The sequence below is a fragment of the Lynx rufus genome, unplaced genomic scaffold (assembly GCF_022079265.1).
Source record: "Lynx rufus isolate CCGP_SWC_20201006 ecotype Redwood Valley unplaced genomic scaffold, mLynRuf1.p SCAF_27, whole genome shotgun sequence".
Lineage (NCBI taxonomy): Eukaryota > Metazoa > Chordata > Mammalia > Carnivora > Felidae > Lynx > Lynx rufus.
The window spans coordinates 5,908,661-5,933,597 of NW_025814842.1; the positions used below are offsets into that span (position 1 = coordinate 5,908,661).

The following is a 24,937-nucleotide window of genomic DNA, read 5'->3' on the forward strand; positions in this document are numbered from 1 at the left end:
TTTCTATGGAAGGCAAAGCCATGGGAACTGCTGATGGCACTGCCTAGATTTGTGGTGGATGGAAACGCCACGATTTGATTAAAGGTTTGTGACGTTGGAGATGCAGTTTCTCCCACCCGAGCTTGCAAATTCGCTCCATGGATCCCTTGGGGGTCGGGCACCCCAGGGTAAAAGCCCCTGGCCCAAACCCTGCCTGGTGGCCCCAGCTCCTCCTCAGCCCCCTGGCCAGATGCCAAGCAGGTCCCCTCCAAACTCACCCCTTCAGCCCCTGCCACACCGTCCACAGCCTGGCTGCCTCCCTGCTCCCACCCTCTGATCCCCTTGTTCAACACAGAACGAGGCATCATGCTCAGAAGCCAGCCCAGTGGCTTCCTGCTCTGATGGCTGACAAAGAACAGAACCAATTTCTGAAAGGCTGTCACATGAGGCAGCTCTAGGTCCTCCAGGCAGAGAAGAACCACCCCCCCCCGGCCCCCGCAACTGATAACGGTCCCTCTCTCCAGGATACAGGCAGGGAGACCTCTGAATCCTGTCACCTGGACATCACCCCATGACCCAAACAGAGGCTTCCAGACCATTTGTCCTTCTGGACCATCTGGGGAGAGATACTGAGTCCTATCCTTAGAATCTTCTCTTTCCTACATTCCAGACATTGTGAAGCCACAAAAGGGGGAAGGGCATTTTTCCTCCCTTCCGGGTGATACTTAATGAACCCCTGCTGCGTGTTGGGCACTGTCCTAGGTGCTGGAACTACAGACAGTAAATGCAGTAGTCCAAGGCCCTTCCTTCCTGGAGTTTTAGTTCTGTGGAGGGAGGCAGGCTAAACAAATAAATTAGTAAAACGAACAGTATGCTCTAGGGTGACCTGTGCTCTTGGGAGTGGGGAATACGAGGTACAGGAGGCAGGGAGTGCGGGGGTCAGCCTCACTGAGCAGGTGGTACTGAGCAGGAGGGAGCCCTGTGCCTGTGTAGGGAAGAGCATCTGGCAGGGGGACAGGCAAAGCAAAGCCCCGAGGAAGGCAGAACAGCAGGGGGGTGAGGGCAGGGAGGCCAAAGGGCCAGGTCCTGCCACCCTACGGGCCGCCGGTAGGACTCTGAGCTGGGAGACACCGAGGGGTTTGGGTGGACGAGGACAGTTGGTGCAGTTGCGCGCGCGGGCTTGGGGCAGGGTGAGGAGTGGGGCCCTGCAGCGGGGAGGCCCCCACCAGGGCAGGGGAAGTGGTCGGGCGCTAGACCGGACCCGTTGGCTGGGCGGGTGAGCACGCAGCGGGAGACGGAGCTGCCAAGCGGGCACGGGGAAGGGCATCGGTTTCCTGTGGCTGCGGAAACACATCCCACAAACCGGGTGGCTTAAAACAACAGAAATCTATTTTTCCCTCCAAAATCCCCTCCCCCCACGTCTCATTGCACAACCGCAACCGTATTTGGAGATGAGGCCTTTAAAGAGGGAAGTGGGCAGAGACCGCATAACAATCCGGGGGCACCTTGAAGACCCGCCTTGCTCAGGGTGAGGAGACAGCCTGCAAAGTATACAGCTCTGCCTCTCGGCCCAGCGTGCACCCGACAGCCTGTGTACCCCCAAAGTTTGCAGGCCGAATGTTTTCCTCCTGAGTCGTACCGCAGCTGTGTGCATCTTCGGTTGGCAAAGTTACCCCTCCCTCTACCGCTCCGTTTTTTTCCTGCATTTCTGTCCCAGTGGTTCTTTCTAGCTCTTTCATGTGGGTGACTATTTGTTTTTGTTTTGTTTTTATTCTTTTTTTATGTTTTATTTATTTTTGAGAGAGAGAGAGACAGCATGAGCAGGGGAGGGGCAGAGAGAGAGGGAGACACAGAATCTGAAGCAGGTTCTGTGCTGTCAGCACAGGGCCCGACGTGGGGCTCGAACCCGCAGACTGCGAGATCGTACCTGAGCCAAAGTTGCACGCTTAACCGACTGAGCAACCCAGGTTCCCGGTTTTTTTTTTTTTTTTAACTGTTTTAACTTCTGTAAGACTAACACCGGAGCACCCCAGTTTTTACAGATACAGATCTCCTTCTGTAGCACAAACAACCCCTTCTGAATTCCTCTGGGTGGAGTTTAGGTATCTTAATCCTGGGTTCTCCTGAAGGCGAGTGCAGGGACAGGAGCTGTATATATCCCAGCAGGGAGTGGTTCTAAATGACGTGTGACACGTAGCCCTCATCTGTTGGGAGCACACTAAAATAACTCAAGGCAAGAACAGCCCCCTCTCTCCCCCAGCTTTCTCCAAGGTCTTGTTTGATCCTCGGACGTTATCCAAGGCACAGGGGTCCCCCACAACACACTCAGGTCCCTTCTCATCCCGAGGCCTGACACACCGACCCCGGGTCGGGGGGCAGAGCAAAGGTGTAGGTGGCAGCATCCGCCCCATATGCCAATGATGCTGAAGCCTGACAGAGTCCCCCCAATTACTTGGCTCATTAAACGTGGGGCTTCCCAGAGTGGGACAGCCAAGGTGGGGTTGGGGTTCATTCCTACCCATGTCCAGCTTGGGGCTTGGGGCACACCTGCTGGCTGGGTTGGGTGGTGAGGGTGGTGGGAGAACAGAGGTAATTAAGAAAAAAGCCCAGGGGCACCTGGGTGGCTCAGTCAGTTGAATGCTCAGCTCTTGATTTCAGCTCAGGTCATGATCCCAGGGTTGTGGGTTCGAGTCCTGCATCAGGCTCTGCACTGAGTGTGGAACTTGCTTGAGATTCTCTCCATCTCTCTCTTTCCCCCTCTCTCTCCCTGTGCCCCTCTACCCTGCTCACTCTGTCTCAAAAAGGGAAGGGGGGGGTGTCCCTGGGTGGCTCAGTCGGTAAAGGGCCCGACTTTGGCTCAGGTCATGACCTCGTAAAGGGCCCGACTTTGGCTCAGGTCATGACCTCGTGGTTCTTGAGTTCGAGCACTGCATGAGGCTCCGTGCTGACAGCTCAGAGCCTGGAGCCTGCTCCGGATTCTGTGTCTCCCTCTCTTTCTCTGTCCCTCCCCTGCTCATGCTCTCTCTCTCTCTCTCAAAAATAAATAAATGTTAAAAAAATTTTTTTTATAAAGCTCAAACCTCTTTCTAGAAGAAAAGGAGCTTCGGAAGAAGCGGACTCTGAGGCGTGCAACTCAAAGTGTGGTCCTTGGACCAGCAACATCAGCGGTGTCTCGAATCTTGTTAGAAACCTAGAATCCCAGGCCTTACTCGTGACCTCCCCGATGAAAGTCTGTGGCTTAGCAAGACCTCTGGTGATTCTCAGGCACATCCAAGTTCAAGAAGCCCTGCAGGGACTGGAGACACTCACACTCGATGGGGCACCAGGACTCCCGTGGGCCTGTGGGGACACAGGTGGCTGCCCCTGGCAGGTGCGGACTCAGGTGGGAGTGGGGCCCAAGGCTCTGCGTTTCCAAGTCCCCTGAGCGCAGCCTTGCTCCCCACTCCGTCTAGCGTCTGCTCGGAGCCTCAAACCTGGCTGCATGTTGGAGTCACAGGGGGAGAAGGAGGGGGTGGAACCGGACCCGCCTCCCCGAGACCCGCCTCAGAGTCCTGGTGGCGGTTTAAGGAAGACTAGTCAGCACGACTGACCGGTCCCCGACGCCCCAGACAGCAGCTCCGTCCACACCTGCCAGAGAACACAGAGGGATGCCCTGCTGCCTCAAGGCCCAACCACCTCCCCGCCGCCCCCCCTGCACAGAAAAGAAAGGGACGCTGGCTGCCTGGCATATGCTTGGCTATTTGAGAACACACAAGCTTTATTCAGCAATAATGGCAGTATTTCATGAGAATGAGCTGGAAACAGCAGGAATGCTGTTGTCTGCACAAAGTCTGACAGCAAAGATTACGGCAACGGGGTTTTGCCCCCGCAGCCCTGGCCCTGCCCCAAACAGGGCCCACTTACTCCAGGCTCCTGCGCGGCTGTGCTGGGGCCTCATTGCGGCCTCTCTCTACACCTGCACCTGCCCTCTCCTCGTGCTCTCCCTCCTCGGGCCACTGCCCAGCCCCCTCGGGCTCCCTCCAGTCCTGCCTCCTCCTTCCCAAGGCCACGCAAGAACACCGTCTCCCACAGTGAACCCACGTCCCCGCCGGCGTGCTCCTCCTTTGCTGTGAGGCCTCTTCCTCACTGGATGAAGGCGCTATTTTGAAAGCACTTCGCACTCACCAAGTGTTAGCCCTGCCCGCACCCAACCCAACAGCAAGCAGGCAGGAAACGGGCCCCGGGAGCCACAGGGACAGTGCACAAAGGGAGGGGCCGGGCCGAGGAGCTGTGGGGCCCAAATGGAAAAAGTCAGATGTCATTTTGGTTCGAATTCAGGACCCAGAGAACATAACTGATACAGAGGAAATCATCTGAGACGCCTGTGTGACGCATGTTTTGTGTGTGTGTGTGTGTGTGTGTGTGTGTGTGTGCGCGCGCACACGCACGCGCTTGTCTCCGTACATACGACCTTTTGTGATGTAGCCTTAACCATTGGTGACCATCCACCTGGTTCTCTGACCTGGGCAGGGCCATCTGGGGGAGGGAAGCCCGAACCGCAGACGGACGGCCAAAGTGCCGACATGGGAAGGATGGGTGAGGGGCAGCCAGGCACGCCTGGGAGAGAGGAGGGACCCCGTCGAGTGTTGGGGGTCCTGCTTGGGGGTCTTCAAAGGCAAGGGGGTGGGGTGGGGCTGACTGAGAGGGGCTTACGGCAGAGGCTGGACTGTACAGATGGGCTGATGGCAGGGGTGTGGGGCTGAGGTGGGGGGGGCTCGTGGCGGCAGCTGGAATTACGGATGGATGGCCAGCAGGGTGGACAGCCCCGCACACATGAACCCCCTCTCCTCGGTGGCACGCGCCACCCTGTCTGAAGCGCCCAGCGGGCAGTCAGTTAGCGCTGAGACGGGACTGGGGGCTGCTCACACAGTGTAAGTTTTGACGGATTTGTAGAGGGGCGGCAGGAGCCCGTGGTTCTCGCGGACAACTTCCAGGTACTCAGATGGAGTCTCCAGCAGGAAGGGCCCACAGCACATCTGGCAGCAGCACCTGACCCCAGCGGGCGGCTCCGGGTTCTTGTCAGACATGGGGGAAAAGTCAAAATCAGCCACCTATGGTGAACAAAACCCCATGGGTCAATCACCCGCCTGCCGGACCCCCTTCAGGTGGCCTTATGAGCTCAGCTGCCTGGAGACACACAGTGCTTTCCCTGTGCCTTCGGCTTTTCTGCTCTCTGGGCCTCCCCGTGGTGGCTGCCCTCTCCCTTACCAGGGGCACAGCTGCTAGGCAAGGGGTGAGCACGGGAGTTCAGTCACATGGGAAAGAGCCAACTCAACTTGGCCCAGTCTGTGAGCGCCTCTTGGGCACATCCTCCCCAGCCCCAGGACCTCACTCTGACATCCAGACCCCCTCCGGGTCCCATTCTCCAGTCGGAGCCTGGTGACCCGGCCTCCACCCCCCTGAATACCCACCTCCACCATGTCCTTCTGATGAGCGGCATTCCGCAAGGTCATGTACATGATGAAGGCCAGCATCATGGTGATAAGTGTGGCACACGGGAAAGCAAAGACAGCCGGCTGGATGCCTGGGAGTGAGAGAGGATGAGGTCATGGGTCTGGGGAGTTGGTGGAGAAGGCTCGCTCTCAGACCACAATGGGGCATAGGACAGTCAAACCCCACAGGAGCTATCTTTTCCTTATGTACATGCATTGAGAATCTCATCTAGGATTCTACAAAAACCAAGTTGGGGTGTGTGAGGGCGTTAAAATATGTCCACATGGGGCACCAGGGTGGCTCAATCCGTTAAGCATCCAACTCTTCATTTTGGCTCAGGTCATGATCCCATGGTTCCTGAGTTCGAGCCCTATATAGGGCTCTGTGCTGACAGGGCAGAGCCTGCTCAGGATTCTTTCTCCTTCTCTCTCTGCCCATCCCCCACTCACACACACATGCACTCTCTCAAAATAAGTAAATAAACTCTGGGGTGCCTGCGTGGCTCAGTCGGTTAAGCGTCCAACTTTGGCTCAGGTCATGATCTCACGGTTTGTGAGTTCGAGCCCCATGTCAGGCTCTGTGCTGACAGCTCACAGCCTGGAGCCTGCTTTAGATTCTATGTCTCCCTCTCTTTGCCCCTCCCATGCTCATGCTCTGTCTCTCAATAATAAATATGCGTTAAAATTTTTTTTAAATAAATAAAAAATAAATAAACTTTATTTTTTTTAAAGTTTATTTATTTCGAAAGAGACAGAGACAGCGTGAGTTGGGGAGGAGCAGAAAGAGACAGAAAATCCCAAGCAGGTTCCATGCTGCCAACGCAGAGCCTGACGTGGGGCTCGAACCCACAAAGCCGTGAGATCGTGACCTGAGCTGAAACCAAGAGCCTGATGCTTAATCAACTGAGCCACTCAGGTGCCCCAATAAATAAACTTTAAAAAATAAAAATAACACGTGTCCACATATCACTTGACAGTCACTTTCAAGAGGTGTACCCTGAGTGTGGGCTGGACTCAATGGCTTGCTCCTACCGAACAGCACAGGACAGGAATGACGACTTCCCAGTCCAGGCCATAAAAGACACCGAAGCTGCCTCTTTGATCTCTTGGGTGATGTGCACTGGGGATGGGAAGCCATGCCGTGAGGACACTCAAGCAGCCTCGTGACCTGTTGTTGCTTTCTCCCCTCCACCAGCCCTGGGCTCACTCACTGACCCTCCTGTCAGGAAACTGCACCGGGGAGCAGGGACAACCCAGTGTCTGCAGTTAGGCAGTCCTGGGTTCGAACCCCAGCTCTGACCAAGCTCTCTGACGCTAACACTGACCCATGAGGCTGCTTCGGGGATGCCACGAGGTGAGGGGCACGAATGTGTCAGGTGCACGGCAGGTGATCAGCAAGTATGGGTTCCCCTCACTCCTCCCCGACCCTGCCCCTTGGTATAGATGCCACAGTGAGGCATGAGGCTGTGCTTTCCAAGAAAAGGCAGCACTGATTACCCAGAATGCTATCTTCTCTGCACAATTCAGGGGGAGCCCAGGTACTCCGTGCCCAGGAGATCTGGGGGAGGCAGGGCCAAAGACCTCTGACGATGGCCACAGGTCACAGAGTCTCTCCACAAGGCCAGCCAGGGCCCAGAGTGGAGCATGGCATCTGCCCAATGGCTCAGACAGGGAGTGGGGAGACTGGAGGGGACAGTGGCAGCATCCAGGGCACTTGCCGGGCTGACCGTGGGGGCAAGTGCGGCTAGCAAGGTTTTTTGTGTACCCTAGAGGCTGGGACCTGGGTGGGCACCTGAAAGATCCTTCCTCAGGGTTCTGGCATCCACTTTCTCCTGTCTGTAAGGAAGTGCTTTTCTGGGGTCACGGAAGAGCCCCCCTGGAAAAGAAGGGTAGAACTTCACGCCGCCATCGGCCAATCCTGTGACTATAAGCCAGTGGCCGGGCCTGATACGACTCGGAGAAGAGCATTCGTTGCAGGGGAGACGGCCAGGGATCCTTACAAATGACAGGAACCTTTGTGAGTAGCTCCCGCTCCCCGGGAGACCCACAACATCCTGAGGGTCTGCAGCTACCGCTGGGGACGCTGGTTTTAATGGTGGCAACAGCGGCAGGATCGGGGAGATGGCGGAGGAGGGAGGCTCGTGATCGTGGTGGCGTATTTAGGGGAGCAGCATTCATGATGGGGACAGCGTGGCATTGGTAACATGTGGGAAGGACACGGTGGCGGGAGTGATGGAGGCAAGAGAGAGCCAAAGCCGGGTTGATGCTGGGCAGCATGGGTCAGTGGCACGTGGTCCAGACGGTGGGCATCCCAACTGGTGTGGGGGAGGGGAGGGCACTGCCGGCAGCAGCGAGGGTGGTGGTGGTCGAACCGCAGGGTGCTCTGGCCCTGGTGTTTGGGGGAGGTACAGGCACGGGCCAGGAGGTTCAGCGATGACTGTCACATTGGTGGGTCAGCTGGAGGGAGCATACTGGTGGCAGTGACAGGCTTGACTGTGTGTTGCGGCCTGGGTGGCACGGGAGCAGAGGACGAGGGGTCACTTACTGGAAGGCCACACCTGGATCCGGTGGTACTGATGCGTCTTGCTGATGACATTCTCGGCCCGGATGCTGAAGCAGTAGTCCCCGGGATCCCTGAAGGTGTGGGTCAGGTTGTAAGCCGTGCTGGCCACGGACACCGGGTGGCATTCCCCTTCTTCCAGCGGGAGGCACTCGGGCTTGAGACGCCAGCACACCGTCAGGGGAGGGCTGCGGGGAAATGGGGGTGTCTTTTCAGAAATGGCTCCGCAAAGGGGCGCCTGGGTGGCTCAGTCGACTTTTGGTTCGCGTTCAGGTCATGATCTCGTGGTTCGTGGGTTCGAGCCCCACGTCAGGCTCTGCGCTGACAGTGCGGAGCCCGCTCGGGATTCCCTCTCTCTCTCTCTCCCTCTCTCTCTCTTTCTCTCCCCCACCCCCCAAAATAAATAAAATAAAAACTTAAAAATATGGCTCAGCAAGGAATGGGAGCACAGACCAAGTCTGAGAAAGGCCAGGTAGCCGTGAACTTCAGTGTACTTTTCAGGACAGAACACCCAGCTGTCCTCTAGGTGGTCCTTCCTTTTTACACCTTCCAGACAAGGGAACATAAGGGAACCTGTACATCTTATGTACAGGTACATAAGATGGTCCCAGAGCCCAAGAGGATGCCAGGCTTAGTGAAGCAAACGGGGACAGGCCGGTAAAACACCCTCCCGCCCCCTCAACCATCACATCTGCCAAGCCCGAGTAGCTCCCACCCCATTCTTCAAGTACCAAGCCCCTGCCCCCAAAGCTCCCGGAAAGCTCCAAAGACCAACTCCAGCCCCATGGCGCATCTTCCTCGTTCCTTGGTCACTTTGCTTGCTCCCCATCTAGACCTGCTTCCCGCCGTCATGTCCCTGGGTTAAGGGACAAGGGTCCTCAGAGGGCTGGGCCCCGGCCGCTGACCTCCGCAGCTCCGTCCACCCTTGTGCAGAGAACATGTCCAGCTTCTCTGTCGCTTACTACAAACTGGGCCCGAGGCTGTTCTTGCTGACGGCCAGGCCAGTTCCCACCCGGGACGGTCGGCTTTCCGGCGCCATGGAAGCAGACCGAAGCCACATACAGAGGGCTTTTCACACGGCTGCTTCCACACCTGCCTTTGCCTCAACACCCACACTGCAGACCTGTGCTCCCTCCTGAAGGGCCCGTGCTCCCTCCCCAGGACCTCGGGTGTGGAGCCCTGCCCACAGCTCCCCCATGGCTGCAGGGCAAGGTGGCATAAGCCTTCCCCGGCCCCTAAACCTGGGGCCCCTCAGGAGATGGAGCAGGCTCAGGGTCACCCACGGGAGAGTATGGGCAGGGCAATGCGTCACCCGCTGTCCACCGTGGGGTTCACTCACCTCCCCAGGAAGTTCAAGGTCACTGTCATCTTTTGGAAGGTCTGAATTAGGGTGGGCCCCAAGACCTGGATGCCTCGAAGGGTTTCTGAAAGGCAGAGAGGGGCCCCGTTAGACCCGGAGACTGAGGACAGCTGTCTCAGCGCTCCCACAGCTCGGGGCCGTGTGACCACCGCCTTGTCCTCCCCCAGGCTCTCCCTTCCAAGGGCAGGTGGGAGGTCTGTCCCGGGCGTGCTTGGGTCCTGCCTCCTCAACAGCAGCAGGTTCGAGCCCGCTCAGAGTGAGGACACTGGAGGAAGCAGGCGGAGCTCTGGGAACCAGGACCAAGGGCTGGCTCGGTGTAAGTGCCCCTCCCCCATCGCCTGGGCACCGTGGGGAAAGCACCGGGCCCATTAGCCTGCCCGGCAGCACACGGAGAAATCTGCCACAGGGGCCCAAGCGCCCCCTCTTGCCAGAGTCGGGGAGAGGAGGGTTGGGGTCTGGTGGCCACGTGACCTCCTCTGTGGCCTTCAGTGCCCTCTTAGAAGCGGGGATGATGACAGGCCATGCAGAGGGGATGCCAGGGGAACAAGAACAGGGGGTGCGCAGCCAAGCCCAATCCGGGGCCCGACCAGAGCCCCTCTGATCTGCACCTGATCCAACCTTGGAAGGAGTGGTGCCCAGGGCTGCCCAAGGGGCCACGTGCTCAACCCGCACCAGCCCCCAGGGACCCACCCTGCAGCTTCAGGGAGGCAGAGAAGTCTCCTGTCTTCTGCACGATGCCCTTCCCGGCATCCTGCGTTGCCTGTTCCCACTCTGCCACCACCTTGAGCTTCACAGTGAAGGTCCCAATGATCGAATAGTTGTAGTAGACTACTGCGTCTTCAGTCACCATCTGGGTGCTGTAAGGTGGCAGGAGGGAGACAACGGAAGTGACTCACGTGACCTCTCAGAGTCGGGGGTGGGTGTCTGCGGGGTGACAAGCTCAGCCCCCAATGCCTTGTGAGAAAACCACTGGTCATCACAGCAGCAGCCCCCAGAGCCACCAGGACGCAAGGTCAGCTGTGCTTGGGTCAAGTGGCTGCCTGTCATCCTCGTGCTTGTAAGTGACAGGTAGGAGAACTCCCAGCAACAAGTGCCTGTCACCTGCCAGGAAGTGCTCTGCCCCCTTCAGCCAGGAATCTAAAAGAGGCCCTGCATTAGAGACAAGGACAATCCTGGGAGGGAAAAAATATGAACTTTGGAGTTAAGACATATTTGGCTTTAAATCTCAATTCTAGATGTCTTATGTATAGAACTGTAAGCCTTACTTTTCTCATTGTAATAGAGAATCATACCTCCATATAAAGTATATAAATTCCTGCAATTACCTGGATTACTTCAAAAGGAAGTCTAATAACAATAAAGAAAATCTTTATGTTGATTTCTCAGTGCTCTTTATATATGAAGTTTAACAAACCTTTACCTATTTTCCAAATATTTTCTCCCAGTTTAACCTTGTCTTTTGGTTTGATTTACTTCCTTCATACTCAGATATTAAATCTAGTGATGCCAAATCTTGCATTTTTTTCCTTTATAGTGTCTGCCTGTTTTTATTCTTACAAAATGCTTTCCCCACTGCCAAGTCATCCAATTGCAGGGGATCATCTACATTTCAATCTAGTCCTGGCTCATTATGTGTACTTTGTAATCTATCTGGAATTGCTCTTGTTAAGGATCAGATTGTTTTTCTTCTAAATAGTTAACCCACTGTCCTAGTACCATTTATTAAATAAGTAATATGTCTTTACTCACTGGCTAGAAATACCACTGTTATCATATACTAGATGTGCATTTAAACTTCGATTTGTGTCTGCCTTTTCCATTCTGTTCTACTGAACACACTTTTGTGATTTGTAGTTTTTAAAATACATTTATGTATTTCTAATTCTTCTCCCCAACCCCATTCATCATTATGCTGCTTTGATGATCTTTTTTTTCCTTTTGACAATATTCAGAAATTCTCTCTTAAAAGTCTTTTTGAGGTTCTAGGTATAATCTGTGGTTTTATCCACATAAATCCTACAATTTTAGGCTAAGTTCATTCTCTCAGCTTTTACAGTTTATAACTATTGTGAAAGATTTTTTCCATTGCCATCATATGGAAAGGCTATGATTTTTGTTTTGTAAGCACCCATATTACTAAAATCTCTTTTTAGTTCTAAGATTTTTTTAGTTGGGTCTCTTGTGTTTTCTAGGCCATCTGTGTGTGATGTTTTTGTCTCCTGCTTTACAATATTTATATCTCATTTCTTTTTCTTGCTTTATTTCATTGGCTAGTAAGAATGTTCAAATATAGTAACAATAGTAAATAAAGCATTTAATATTAAAAGAAATGCCCCTAATTAATATACATGCTGTCCCCTGGTTTGAGACAGATGTTCTAGATGTCCTTTATGTTCTAAAACCACATATGTTTATAACCATATATGTTTTTATATACATACACACGTATACATACATTTGTGTATACGAATATATGTACGTGTGTGTATATGTGTGTATTTACGTGCCAAATCTAGATGCACTGTAGAAGCTTTGTCACATTCCAGAAATTATACTTATTGGAATATTTATTGGATTTGCATCAAGCTTACAGGATAACTGGAAGGAAATGGGCATCTTTACAATATTAAGATTCAGCATCCTGGTCCTGGACATGATGTACATACGCATCTACTCAAATCTTTGATACCTCTTGGCACCCTATTGTTTTCTTCACACGGGATCTTGCCCATTTCCAGGTAAGTGTGTTCCTGTGTTTGTTTTATGAACTATTTTTGCTATAATTAGGAGTCCCCACTTTGCTCTCTAATTTATTACTATACATAAGAAAGCATGCTGGGCCTCTAAGTCTCGTGGGGGTGAGGAGTGGTGCGTGAGAAAGATTACTAAGCCTTCGATGAACTTGGAAAATTGGTCTGTTTCTCTGCCAGACTGAGAAATATCATAAGGAATGCCAAGAAGTGAAAGGCGGAAAAATATGGGATAGAGTGGGAAGGACCATCAGCCCGGGACTTGACGGGACCTAAGTGGAGTGAGGGGTCTCCACGGGGCACTCACCCTCACATGAACTCAGGGTATCTGGGGGCTGGCTGCTGGAGCTGCTGGAGCTCAGTGCTTGACCCACTTCCTGACCTGCCTCCTCCAGCCTGGCTTGTTTGGAGAGGAGAAGTCAGGAGAAATGAAGCTATAACACCCGAGTTCTAACACATGCGTATAATCTCACACGCCATCACCCAGGTACGTCCTTTTGGAGTCAAATGGAGAAAAATTCTACTCTGACCTTTCTTAAAGGGCTGTCTGGGGGCACCAATGGCCTCCTCTACTAGGTTGCAGGCACCTAGAAGGCAGGTCCTGTGACTAACTCACCACTGGTCCCCACGCACCCCGAGCTTGACACAGAGCAGGTGTTGAAGGAATGTTTGGAGAGAGAGAGAGAATGGGCAGGTGAAGGTCAGAGAGTACGGAGCACTCTGCATGGGACAATGGGGCCACCACCCATAGGCCAAAGCTTGGGGGCATCAAGAGGGAAGAGCATACCCATCTCCGAAGTCCCAGTTGTAGAGAAATGAGGCAGTCTTGAAGAAGTTGCTCGGGTCATGGAGGAGGAAGGAAACTTTAAGGACTGTCTTGGTGAGGTAAGAGCTGGGCCAGGGCAGGGAGGTGTTCTGGGAGACAACGAGGTTCCCCACGAGGAGCTCTGGGAGAGAGACCGAAGGTGGGTGAGTCCACCAAGGGAAGGGGAAGGCGGAGCCAGGGAGTGACCTCACATGCTAACTGGCAGGACAGCCTCTCCCTGCCCTGCCCTTCTGGCTGTCAGGGCTGGGTGGTGGCGGGAGAGGACGCTGCGGGTCCCTGAACACAGAGGCGCACGCCCCCCACATCATTGCCCCTGCTGCACGGACACTGGTGCAGACTCATGGCACACATCACATGCACAGCGTTGCTCCTGCACCCCTTTCACCAGGATCCTGAACTTTCTTAGCACAAAAGATGCCCAGGACCAGAAGGAAACGCATAGGCTTTGAAAGAAGTTTTTGAGAGATATTTCAAATTATTAGAGTCTAGAAAAAAAATGAGCATGTCTACTGATCGGCTCTGTACCCAGTGTGCTGGGCTGGGTAAGGACCACCGTTCTGTGTCTCCGTCTGTAAAAAAAAAAATTTAGGTACTCATTTTTTTTCAACCCAAAAGCAGAAAGTAAGGCGTGCCTGATAAAGCTCATTTGGAGAATGCAGAAAAGTAGAATGAAAACAAAAGAGACTGCCTATCATTAGGGCACCTGGGTGGCTCAGTTGGTTAAGTCTCTGACTTTGGCTTAGGTCATGATCTCACATTTTGTGAGTTCAGTTGAGCCCCACGTTGGGCCATGATCTCACAGTTCGTGAGACAACCAAGCCTCACGTTGGGATCTCTGCTGTCAGTGCAGAGCCTGCTTCGGATCCTGTCTCTGTCTCTCTCTGTCCCTCCCCCGCTGGTGCAAGCTCTCTCTCTCTCTCTCTCTCAAAAATATAAACATTTAAGTAAAAAATAAAAAAAGAAACTGCCTATCATTCAAACACAACTACTGTTGACGTTTTGAAGAACTGCAAAGCATTTGTGCCTACGTTAATAGCTGGGGTATTACGTACACATGCATATATTAAACAGTTGATCAAATTGGCTATAGAAGTTTGCGCTTTGCTTTTTAAAATCTAATACCCACGAGTATTCCCCAGAACATTATCAGCTGTTTGGAAAGATCATTGTTATTCGTTATACAAATTATATCCATATACTTAGCTAGTTCCCTTACGGCTGTACGCTTAGTTTGGCTAATGTTTTCTTCCGTTATTAGATATTACACACACCCTTGCCAGGAACATTTTTGTGCACAAAGCATTACCCAAATGGAAATGCATTTCCTGAAGACAAATATACTCCAAGAGAGCAGGGCCTTTTTGGAAGGAGAGAGCAGTGGTGGGCTAGGAAGGTGGGAGGAATGAGAACAGACGACCAAAAGCTGAAATAGTGCATAACCATTGATACATACGAATCAGCTGCTCTCCAGAGGGCTGTGTTAATGTATATACCCCTAGGAGCAACATGTGCTTTCAGTGTCCCTTGCAGCACAACCCTGCCAGCAGTGGGTATTGCCATTTTCCGATCCTCTGTTAACACACACAGAAGGGACCATGAGTCTACTTTGGGTTTATACGATTACTGACCAGGCCGGATGTTTTCCTCTGCCCCAAATTTGAAGGCAAAGTAGCCTTCAAAGGTCCTCACCTGTGATGGGGAGGACGAGGAGGCTCCTCGCCACGGGCTGGCACGTCCAGCAGTCGGCAGCGGTGACCCAGACGGAGACAGGGAAGTCCCCGGGCACGTTCCCCACGGCGCGGATGGTGGAACTGAGAGCCTCGTCAGTCTTCCCCGTGAGCAGCAGCGGGGTGTGGATCCAGTGGAAGCGGCAGACGCGGGTGTTGGAGGGCAGGACCAGGCTGCCGTTTTCGTTGGCCGCCAGGCTGGCTGTGATGGTCACCTCCGCCCCTGTGGTGGCAGGGCCATCGGTGGTGAGGCGGAGTTCATACAGCCCTGGAAGCCCAGAGACAAAGACTACTTCAGGAGAGGTGTGACAAGGAACCCCACTGTCCCTGTCTGGGCTGGCTTTTATTATCCTATTCTACAGGTGGAGAAACTGAGGCCCAGGCAGCTCAAGTGACTTGCCCAAGGGTCATATGGCTAGTTCACTGTCAAGCTGGGATTCAAACCCAGGCCCAACTGACTCCACATATTTTCTTTTTATGCCGGCCAAGCAGGGCCTTCCAGAACACAGGCCTGACCCGGCCAGACTTATTTCTCAGCTGTGAAAATAACTGCCAATGTATGTCACAGGAGGGATTAGCTGCCAAAAAACGCCCTCTATTACCTGGTCTTTTGGACCAGACTACATGTCAAACAAAACTCCAATCTGAAACACAAAGCTGAGTCTGGACCCTGTAAGAGTCCTAACGCCTAGTGACAGAACAAGCCTTGGGACAAAGGTCCACTTTGATTCGAGCCAAGCCCTCTTCCATCGTGGTCGGTTTCTGAATCTGTAAAGGAAGAGGTTCTAGATCCGCACTGGCCACGCGTGGCTGTCTGAGTTTTGACTAAAGTGAAACAAAAGTTAAAGCCCACGTTCTCAGTCACGGTAGCCTCATTTCAAGCGCTCAACAGCCACGGGTGGCTAAGGGTCGCCATATTGGCACAGATACAGAATATCTTCATGATCACAGATGGTCTGACCGGACTGCATTGTTCCAAGCGACCTCTGGGATTTCTGCTGGGGCCAACGCAGCAACTGTGTGACACGAGCAGTTGACTCCTTGGGGGACTTGAAATGAAATCCTGAGGATGCAGCTCTTACGGGGAACCTGGGAATTAGTCTTGCAGGATCCCAGGAGAGAACAGGGCCTTGAGCATATGGGACAGAGGTTGGGTAAGAGGCCTTTTAAGTAACACTCCCTTCCCAACTACCACATTGAAGGGAAGACTGCTTGTAAACTGAAAATAGAGAAAATTAAAAATTAAAAAATTTTATTAAAAATTAAAATAATTGGGGTACCTGGGTGGCTCAGTCAGTTAAGCATCTGACTCTTGTTTCGGCTCAGGCCATGATCTCACAGTTCATGAGTTCAAGCCCCGCATCAGGCTCTGTGCTGACAGCGTGGACCCTGCTTGGGATTCTCTCTCTTCCTCTCTCTCTCTCTCTCTCTCTCTCTCTCTCTCTGCCCCTCCCCTGCTCTCTCTCTCAAAATAAATAAATAAACTTAAAAAATTAAAGGGGCGCCTGGGTGGCGCAGTTGGTTAAGCGTCCGACTTCAGCCAGGTCACGATCTCACGGTCCGTGAGTTTGAGCCCCGCGTCAGGCTCTGGGCTGATGGCTCGGAGCCTGGATCCTGTTTCCGATTCTGTGTCTCCCTCTCTCTCTGCCCCTCCCCCGTTCATGCTCTGTCTCTCTCTGTCCCAAAAATAAATAAAAACGTTGAAAACAAAATTTTTTTAATTAAAATAACCAGTAACAATCACTGTTACCAAATTTGGGCATGTCCTACTTAAAAAAAAAATTATGCTCATACTTTGGAATTACATGTTCCATTGTTTCCAATTCTGTATCATGGGCATTTTCCTAAGTCATTATTCTTTGATTGCTTTACATAGCTGAACAACATTTTGTCATACCAACAAGGTAAGATTTTTAAAATAAGGTTTCTTTCCATCATAAAAGTAATACATACGTACGTGTAAAGAATAGTAGACATGTCCCATTATCCTACCTCCTAAGGACAACAGTTACAACCATACTGCTGTCCTCATGTCTGCTTTTCACGCACAGGAGTTTTTAAATTTTTTAAAATTTATTAAAAAGATTTTTTTTAGTTTATTTATTTGAGAGAGACAGCTTGAGCAGGGGAGGGGCAGAGAAAGAGAGAGGGAGAGAGAATCCCAAGCAGGTTCCACACGTTAGCACAGAGCCCGATGTGGGACTCGAACATGCGGGGCTCAAACTCTTAAAATCGTGAGATCATGACCTGAGCCAAAACTGAGAGTCGGATGCTTAACTGACTGAGCCACCCAGGTGCCCCTAGAAGTTTTTAATTTATTTTAATTGAGACATATTCACACTCTGCACACAATTTTGAATTATTTTCTCATAGGTCATGTCCGTGGTTGCACTAATGTGAATTTCACTATTGGCATGAGAATCCGTCAAGCAGGTATATCTTTTTTTTTGTTTTTTTTTTTCAAGTAAACTCAACCCCCAGCATGGGGCTCGGACTCATGAGATCAAGAGTCTCATGCCCTACTGACTGAGCCAGCCAGGAGCCCCAAGCCGGTATAGTTTGATTCACAGAACCCTTCCCTCTTGTCAATAGCATCACTGCTGTGTCTTAGTGACTATTTTCCTGTCATTTGTAAATTTCATCTGTAGGTGAGATTTCTGAAGGGCTCCAGGTTCAAGAGCGTCCAGCCTACAACAGCATACGCCTCACCAGAAGAAGTGATGCAGAAGGAAGGCTGGAGGGGCTGCAAGGCTCACTCTGCTCATTTATTTCACTCACTCCCACCCACCTTCCAGGTCTCACGCACCTGCTCTCCTGGCTTTAAGCACCTCCTAAAAGAAACCAAGTAACAGACCTACTTTCTGGGCTCCAGACCTGCACTAAACAAAAGAGTAGCTACTAGCCACAGGTAATTACGTTTAAATTAATTTGATTACTTAAAACTAACCAATACTAAAAATTCAGTTCCTCGGTTGCACTAGCCACATTTCAAGTGCTTCATAGCCAGGGGTGGTTAATAGCTATTCTTCTGGACAGCACGGATGTAGAATATTTCCTTCATCACAATGTTCCGTTGGAAGGTGCTGGCTCTAGACCCTCTGGAGTTCTCCCCTCCCCATTTTCTGCCATTGCTCTCTGTTGGGCCTGGAGGGACCAGCTGTCCCAGGAATCTACCCTAGGCCCTTGTTACTACCCCTTCCAGCCAGGCACATTTGCTTCCCCTTCATCACTACTAGCACTGCTGAAGGCCAGCATTACTGGCTTCATCCTTGGCCCTGGCCCTCGGCCTCCAGTCCTTCCCCATCTCAGCATCACCCCTCCCACCCCCACCAACAACCTTCCTCCACGATAATGTGTTCATGGACCAGCTTCAGTGTGAAGTCCAAATTCACATCTTGGCACATCCATGCTGGGGCCGGCCACTTTAACTCTTACAGCTTCTCCCCCATGTTCTGTCCTTCCTAGCCTCAGGGTCTTTGCACATGCTGTCTTCACTGCCCTTCTCCACCTACATGTCAGAGGATATAACCTCTTCCAGGAAGCCTTCCCTCAACCCCTCACCCCCTCAGTGCTCTCTGAACAGCTTGAGCACTCAGTGGTCCCAACCCTGAGTTGGCATGAAGGTTTCTTTGTCTCCTTTGGCAGGTGCACCACAAGCTCGAGGGTAGGGGTTATCCTCATCTCCCCATGTGCCTAACAAAGTGCTTGGCACATAGTAGGTGTTCAACACTGCTGCTAACCGTGGCACCTGGAGAGAAGAGCGTGGCTGAGGGACCAGCCCACCTAGCAGTGTCCCAGGAGAACATTCACCCAGGTGGTACTGACTGAGCCCCTTGCCTTGTGCCCCACAAGTGCTGGGAAGGACCCAGAAGTACAGGACACCCTTCCTGCCCTCAGGGAGCTCACGAGAGACCTGCTAGACTCAGCAAATCTGGGACAAGAGCGAGTGTGAGTCCTCAGTGGCATCCCATTTGCCTTGTGGCCGCGCTACCTGCCCCCACCAGGGACTCCTGCTCCAGCCTTTCCCCTCGTCCATGTCACATATTCCCTGTTCTGAATCCCCTTCCCCAGAGCCATATTTTGGATTGTACACTCATTTGGACTGGCACTGAAAACGGGACCTGTGGTGTCTTAATCCCAAAGAGTTCCAGATGCTATGGCAGAAATTCCTGCAAGAAAATACATTGTGTATTTTACACTGAGGGAAAGGAGTGCATTGAGGTCCCCGTGGAACTACCTGGAGTCACCAAGCAGATCCATACCCACCACCCCCCTCCCCTGGGCTGAGTTCTATTCTCCCTCCCTTTGGCTGCCAGGCTTCACAGAGACCATCTCCTCCCTTCTCCCTCTTGCTCCAGCCCCCACCCCCCCACCCCAGGCGAGGAGTGTGGGCCAGAGCGAGGCTGGCAGGTGGCAGGGACATTCGGCTGCATGCTAATGGCCATCCAGCATCTGCAACGAGACTGGAGACAGGCGCATGTCAGCGCTACGCAGATCCGTTGCCAGGGGAATAGAACTCACTAGAGAGCAGACTGGCTGGGAGGAGGGATGGGTGGAGGCGGGGAAGGGCTGTGGCTACAGACACTGGCCCAGCTCCTAAGAGCCCCCACACCTGTCCAGACACAAGGAGGCTCCAAGGACATTTTTTCTCAAGCTTTTTTTTTTTTTTTTTTTAAAGCAGATGTTTCACCCCCCTGGTGATGCTGCTCCTCTCTGTCAGGGCTCTCGGAAGGGCGCAGGGCATCCAAGTGGACCATGAAGGCTGTGCCACTTGTGGCTGATGGAACCAAGCCGGAGTCCTATCGCCCTCCCCATCTAAACCCATCTTTTCAGGTTGGGGAGCCCAGGCGACATGGCCTTGGAGTACAGAACAGCTAAGGGAGGGGCTGAGGGGGCTCCACGGGTGCACTGAGTGACCCAGAGCTGAAAGGGTCAAAGCACAAAGCGAAGTGACCACTGCCAGGAAGCCTGACCCACAGAAGCAACACTCACTCACTAGCAGGTCCCCAGGGCTTCCACTTGGAGCGCATTTTCCCTGACGACACAGCATGTGGGAACCTGGAACGTTCTAGAAAATGGCTACATCAGTTCTTTCACATTGCCCATGAAGGTAGCCTCAAACACTTCCCAGGGTACGTCTGAAATCTGAACATAACCTGGAATTAACGAATGATCCAGGACAAGGACTCTAGCCTACGCCTCTCCTGTGGGAGGCACTTGGTGTGGGCTGACCCAGACCCCAGCAAGAATGGAAAGGGCTTCCAAGTCTCTCTGCTTTTCCTGTGGGAGAAGGTATGCTCCCCAACCTAATTCCCGGCTCTCTGGCTCACATCACGAATAGGCCAGGCTGGAAACCACACATGATCTCCAAAAAATTAATTTACTTTTTCTTTTTTTTTTTTTTTTTTAGAATTTTGGCCACCATTGATCACTTCTGGACACACGTAAACCCAATGGACAGGAGACCCCCGTCTCTCTGTGAATTTCCAGGAGGGAAGCAGGTAATCCTGACCAAACATAATTCCCACAAAATTCTATTTTCATCCCTAAGATGCAGGTTTTTATTTTACCTTGGGGCTTTTCTTTCACAATTTTGATTAAATCTCTTCCTCTTTCTACCATTATTGGGGGGGGGGGGCGCGTAATGAAAAAATGTTGGATATTTAACACAAGCACATCCCCAGAGCTGTCCACATCCCACCTGTCCCCCAACAACTCTCCAATCCGGGTCCTTTTGTTGTCACCAAAATGTGGCAGAAAGGTTAATGCTGGCCTTCCGGCGGTGGGGTTGTGGGGAGCACCCAGCAGAACCTGTCAGCTTGGGGTCCATTTTGGAAACCATTCCAAAGACGAAATGGCAGACTGGCCTCTTGGACTCTAAAATCGCAACCTCGCCAAAGTCTTCCTCGAGCGGGGATGGGGGGGGAGGGGTGGGTACCTCTCCAGATAAGGCGACATTTAAAGGCGCTGCTCCGGGGCAACCTGCCCGCGCTCCCTGGGGGGCTGTGGCGTGATGACCGACCCGCACATTCCCGGTGTCCCCGCATCGTCCTCCTCACCGCTCCCCCCCCCCCCCCAGCGGCTGCGAGGTCCCCAGCCATCCCCCCGGATGCACCGGCCACCGCGCGCGGTTCCCAGGGCAGGGGCGATCCGGAGGTGGCAGCGGGAACCGAGGAGCACGGGGAGACCCCACGAGTGCCGGGACAACGTCTGGGGAGAAGGATGGAGGGAGAGATGAGAGGGCTTCGAGGGGCCGGCTGGCCGCGCTCTCCTCCGCAGCGCGCTGCGGAGGTCTCCCGGGAGGAAGGAGGTGCGCGCAGAGCGCACGGCGCCACCTCCGCGGCTGGCGGCTGGAGCGCCCGCCGGAGACCGCTCCGAGGCCCAGCGGAGGGCGCGGCGCCTTACCTGCGGCCACCCCAGCCGGGGCCAAGGGCAGGAGGCAGGCGAGCCAGAGGACGCGGCTGAGGCGCGGCCAGAGGGCCGGGGCCATGGCTGCGCCGGGAGCGGCAGGAGCGCCGAGGGGACGCGGCAGGCTCGGCGGCGGCCGCTCCTCGGGGCGCGCGGGGCGGGCTGCGCGAGGAGATGCGGGCGCGGCGCTCGCTCGTCCTCGCCTCGCGACGCTGTGTCGCTGCGCGCCGCCGCCGCCCACAGCCAGCCGCGCGGACCCCGGCCCGCGTCAGCCGCGCCGCGCCCCCTCCCCGCGTCCCTCCCTCCTCTCGCCGCACCCCCTTCGGTCCGCACGAGCCCCCGCCTCCCCGAGTCCGCGCTCCCGTCGCCTGCGCCGCCTCCCCCTCCCCTCCCCTCTTCTCCCTCTACTCCTCTCCTCCCCACGATCCTCCCCTCCTCTCAGCGCCCCGCGTCCGCGCCCGCCGGCTCTGACTCAGCGTCCCCTGAGGCGCGCGCACCGCTGCAAAGCCGCGCGCAGGCCCCTTTCGGTTCTTCTCCAGGTGCCATTTTCCCTCTTGACGCACACGATTTGGAGATGCGGCTCCTCGTTCACTTGGAGCTCTCACTGTGTGCCAGACGCTGGAAGGGCCTGCAAACGCCTCATATCCTCCCGGAGAGAGGGGCTCAGGTGCCCACCCTGAGACATGACGTTCCTCTCTGTGCTTGCTGTGAAATGGGCTCGTGCTCACACCAGGGCCCTAGCTGTCACTGAGGGCCTTGTGACACTCAGAGAACTGCAAGGAGGAGTGACCAGGCCCCTCCTTGGACACGCCTTGGCCTAGGCAGGCGCTTCCACCTGCCTTAACAGAGCGGAACATGTCTTTCCTTCTGGAAGGTGGCTCTGCCTGTCTGGCCTTGAAGACTGGACACTGGTTACCAGGATCTCTGTCTCAGCTCTGCCTTTGCTTTCCTCTGTACTTGGGCAAGGGATCCCACCCAGAGGGGGTGGGGGTGGGGGTTGGATGGCCCCTCTGGCCTGGTGGGCACTGATGGGCCACTACTTGAATTGCAGCATGGGAGTGAAGGCACCTATAGGTATGGCCTCTGTCTCTGTGACAGCTGTGGTCCCCACTGAGGATGGGCCCGCTGGCCACACTGCCATCTCACCTTGATGGAGGGGGAACAGATTGGAGTGAGCTCTCCTTCCCTCATAAAGTTAAAAATGCTAGTAGGTGTCACTCCACAGAATCATCAGTCACCAGCATGGGGACAGTACCAGGCCTAGGAACCGGGAGACTTTGGATCCTTCCTGAGAGTTATGTGACCTTGGGAAAGTCACTTCCTCTCAGTGCCTCACTTTGCTTTTCTTGAAAACGGAAATACTCCCTATGACATATGTTGCCAGGATTAAATGAGTTAATGCTTAGAACAGTGCTTTGGACATTGCACTCAATCAGTGATGGCTGTCATCATTAGAATTGCTTACAGACCTGGGAAAGTTGTGCTTGTCCATCAGGAACTGAGAAGAAAATTGTGCTTGGAAAAAAAAGTTTGTTAAGGTTAGAAACTGAGATTCAGATATTTAACTATTTAACATTATTCAAAGATCTGGTTATTAGTTTCTTTTAAAACAAACTAAATGCAGGGGCTCCAAGCTGGCTCAGTGGGTAGAGTGTATGACTCTTGACCTTAGGGTTGTTAAGTTTGAGCCCCATGTTGGGTGTAGAGATTATTTAAAAATAAGGTCTTTAGGGGCGCCTGGGTGGCGCAGTCGGTTAAGCGTCCGACTTCAGCCAGGTCACGATCTCGCGGTCCGTAGGTTCGAGCCCCGTGTCAGGCTCTGGGCTGATGGCTCAGAGCCTGGAGCCTGTTTCCGATTCTGTGTCTCCCTCTCTCTCTGCCCCTCCCCCGTTCATGCTCTGTCTCTCTCTGTCCCAAAAATAAATAAAAAACGTTGAAAAAAATTAAAAAAAAATAAGGTCTTTAAAAATCTTTTTAAATAAATGAACTAAATGCAGAAAACAAAATAAGATTTTTTTTTATGTGTATCTGTATTGCATTGAATAATGTTACAGTAGTCACACATAGTCGTATCTATGTCACAGAAGCCAAATGCAAGGCCACCCTGAAACTGATACTCAGACTGTGAGGCTACTGGGGGAAAATACAGTATTATGAGACAGTGAATGAGAGGTGGAAGGAACAGTGGTTTTCTTATATTGGATCTTAAGAAGATTCTCTCTGAGGAGGTAACATTTGAGCTCGTCAAGGATGACAAAGAGCCAGCTCTGTGCCTCTGAGGCACAAAGGTGGGCATGATGCATAGTAAGGCAGGCCACCGTGGCTAGAATATGAAGAATGAGGTTGGGAGGTACATAGGCCCAGGGAATGAAGATGAGCTGAAAAGACTTTGGAGGGTTTTAAGCAGAGGAGGCATGGATCTAATTTACCTGATAGGGATAGAGTTGACACTGTCTCTGACCTCTAATTCAGGGGAGAGACAAGAAAAGAGATAAAAATCATTACAGTAATTTGGGTACCTTGCTAGGAGAAGCTGGGGCCGTGGGAAGTGTAGGGATTTAGCCAATGTTAGAGCTAGGCTTAACTATAGGTCTCTAGCTTGTGCAATTCGTCTGAAACTTATCAAAAGATGTCTACCCTCTGCTTTTTTCTCTACCCCCTTCCCACTAAACAATATTAAACAACAAAGTGTTTGCACACTGATTTCAGCTCTCATATTATTCAACCTTCCCCAACTTTGGACTGATTACTTTTTGGGGGTGGGGAGTGATTTTGGTTGCAACTTTTTCCACAGTGGAAAAGGTGTTCTGACCCATTTTATTTCTCCCAGGGTAGAAATAAGTGACACCAAATGCATCCACTTAAAATTCCAGCACTTCAATAGAGGATTGTTCTTGGGTAGCAACGTTAAACAAGCAAGGAGCATGCTTCCGAATAGGGCTTCAGGATTTCTTGCAGGCATTACAAGTTACCTTTATTACCAGGTGTGAAATGTATCTGTCTGGGAAGGGGATACAAAGACTTTGGTAACTTAGCGATTACAGGTCCTGGAAGTGGTGGAGAGAAGTCATCACTTTAATGCTCTGTCCACCTAACCATGGGTTACCAGGAGCAGTTCACTATTCAACCACTATCCTAGATGGAGTCGTAGGTGAGGCCCAACAATACTTTTCCCTTCTAAGGCCCCTTGGTCCAGCCCACGCCATCTCACCTGGGCATCAGGGCGTTATGCCCCACTCCCCTTCCTTCTCATCACTGCTCTATCCTGGTCCAGAGACATATGCCCGCCAGGTATGAGGTGACAGAGATCCTCTGCGCGGTCCAGCCTCTGGGTGATGTAGCCGCAGAACAAATGATCAGGCCGACAATCTCCGAGCAGAACACCAGGGCTTTCCTTGTTTTCCAGCCTTCGCCTTTCCAAGGCCCCTGCTTGCCTCCACCTTTCCACTGGGTTAAGAACTACCCCAGAAAAGCAAGGAGGTGGGGGAGAAAACCCCGCCCCACTGCCACGTTCAATTCAGGGATGGACTCTTCCCGGGCCTGACCGCCGCCTCCTAAGGAAGCCCCTTGGGGGCCCACCGCCCTGCAGCAGTCCCCGATGTCCCTACCCTACCCTCTCCGGGCCTGGCTCCTGAGGTCAGATTTAGGGCAGCAGGAGCCCAAAGACTCCCGCCACCTGCCTGCCCACTCCAACCTTGCCGGCGGCCCCGCCCACGCAGGCGGAGGTTTAAAGGGCCGGGCGGGCCCACCCGGGCGCAACGCCCCTCCCTGCTCCCGCCGCCTGCCCAGGCCGCACCCACTTGGGGGCGGTGCGCCCGGGCCTATTTCACCCGCGGCGGGCGCGGCCGCTTTAAGC

General features: G+C 53.1%; 1 protein-coding gene across 2 annotated transcripts; it reads right to left on the bottom strand.

Moving 5' to 3' along the window:
- Positions 1 to 3,706: 3,706 nt before the first annotated feature.
- TMEM130 (transmembrane protein 130) lies at positions 3,707 to 21,206 on the bottom strand. 2 transcript variants are annotated; one of them, XM_047089226.1, is made up of 8 exons: positions 21,079 to 21,206; positions 14,636 to 14,941; positions 12,908 to 13,067; positions 10,061 to 10,227; positions 9,350 to 9,434; positions 7,996 to 8,198; positions 5,430 to 5,542; positions 3,707 to 5,033 (listed from the first exon to the last, which is right to left on the bottom strand). In XM_047089226.1, exons 1-8 carry the CDS (start codon positions 21,161 to 21,163, stop codon positions 4,881 to 4,883), a joined length of 1,272 nt encoding a protein of 423 aa, XP_046945182.1. In that variant the 5' UTR covers positions 21,164 to 21,206; the 3' UTR covers positions 3,707 to 4,880. The 2 variants fall into 2 exon arrangements, with proteins under 2 accessions (XP_046945182.1, XP_046945181.1); XM_047089225.1 differs by having other exon boundaries at positions 3,707 to 5,069.
- Positions 21,207 to 24,937: the final 3,731 nt, after the last annotated feature.

Coding starts and splice junctions, on each gene's coding strand:
- TMEM130 (XM_047089225.1), bottom strand. CDS start 21,163: ATGGCCCCGGCCCTCTGGCCGCGCCTCAGCCGCGTCCTCTGGCTCGCC. Junction 9,435..10,060: donor TGCCTCCCTGAAGCTGCAGG/GTGGGTCCCTGG, acceptor TCTGCCTTTCAG/AAACCCTTCGAGGCATCCAG. Junction 5,543..7,995: donor GATCCAGGTGTGGCCTTCCA/GTAAGTGACCCC, acceptor TCTCACTCCCAG/GCATCCAGCCGGCTGTCTTT.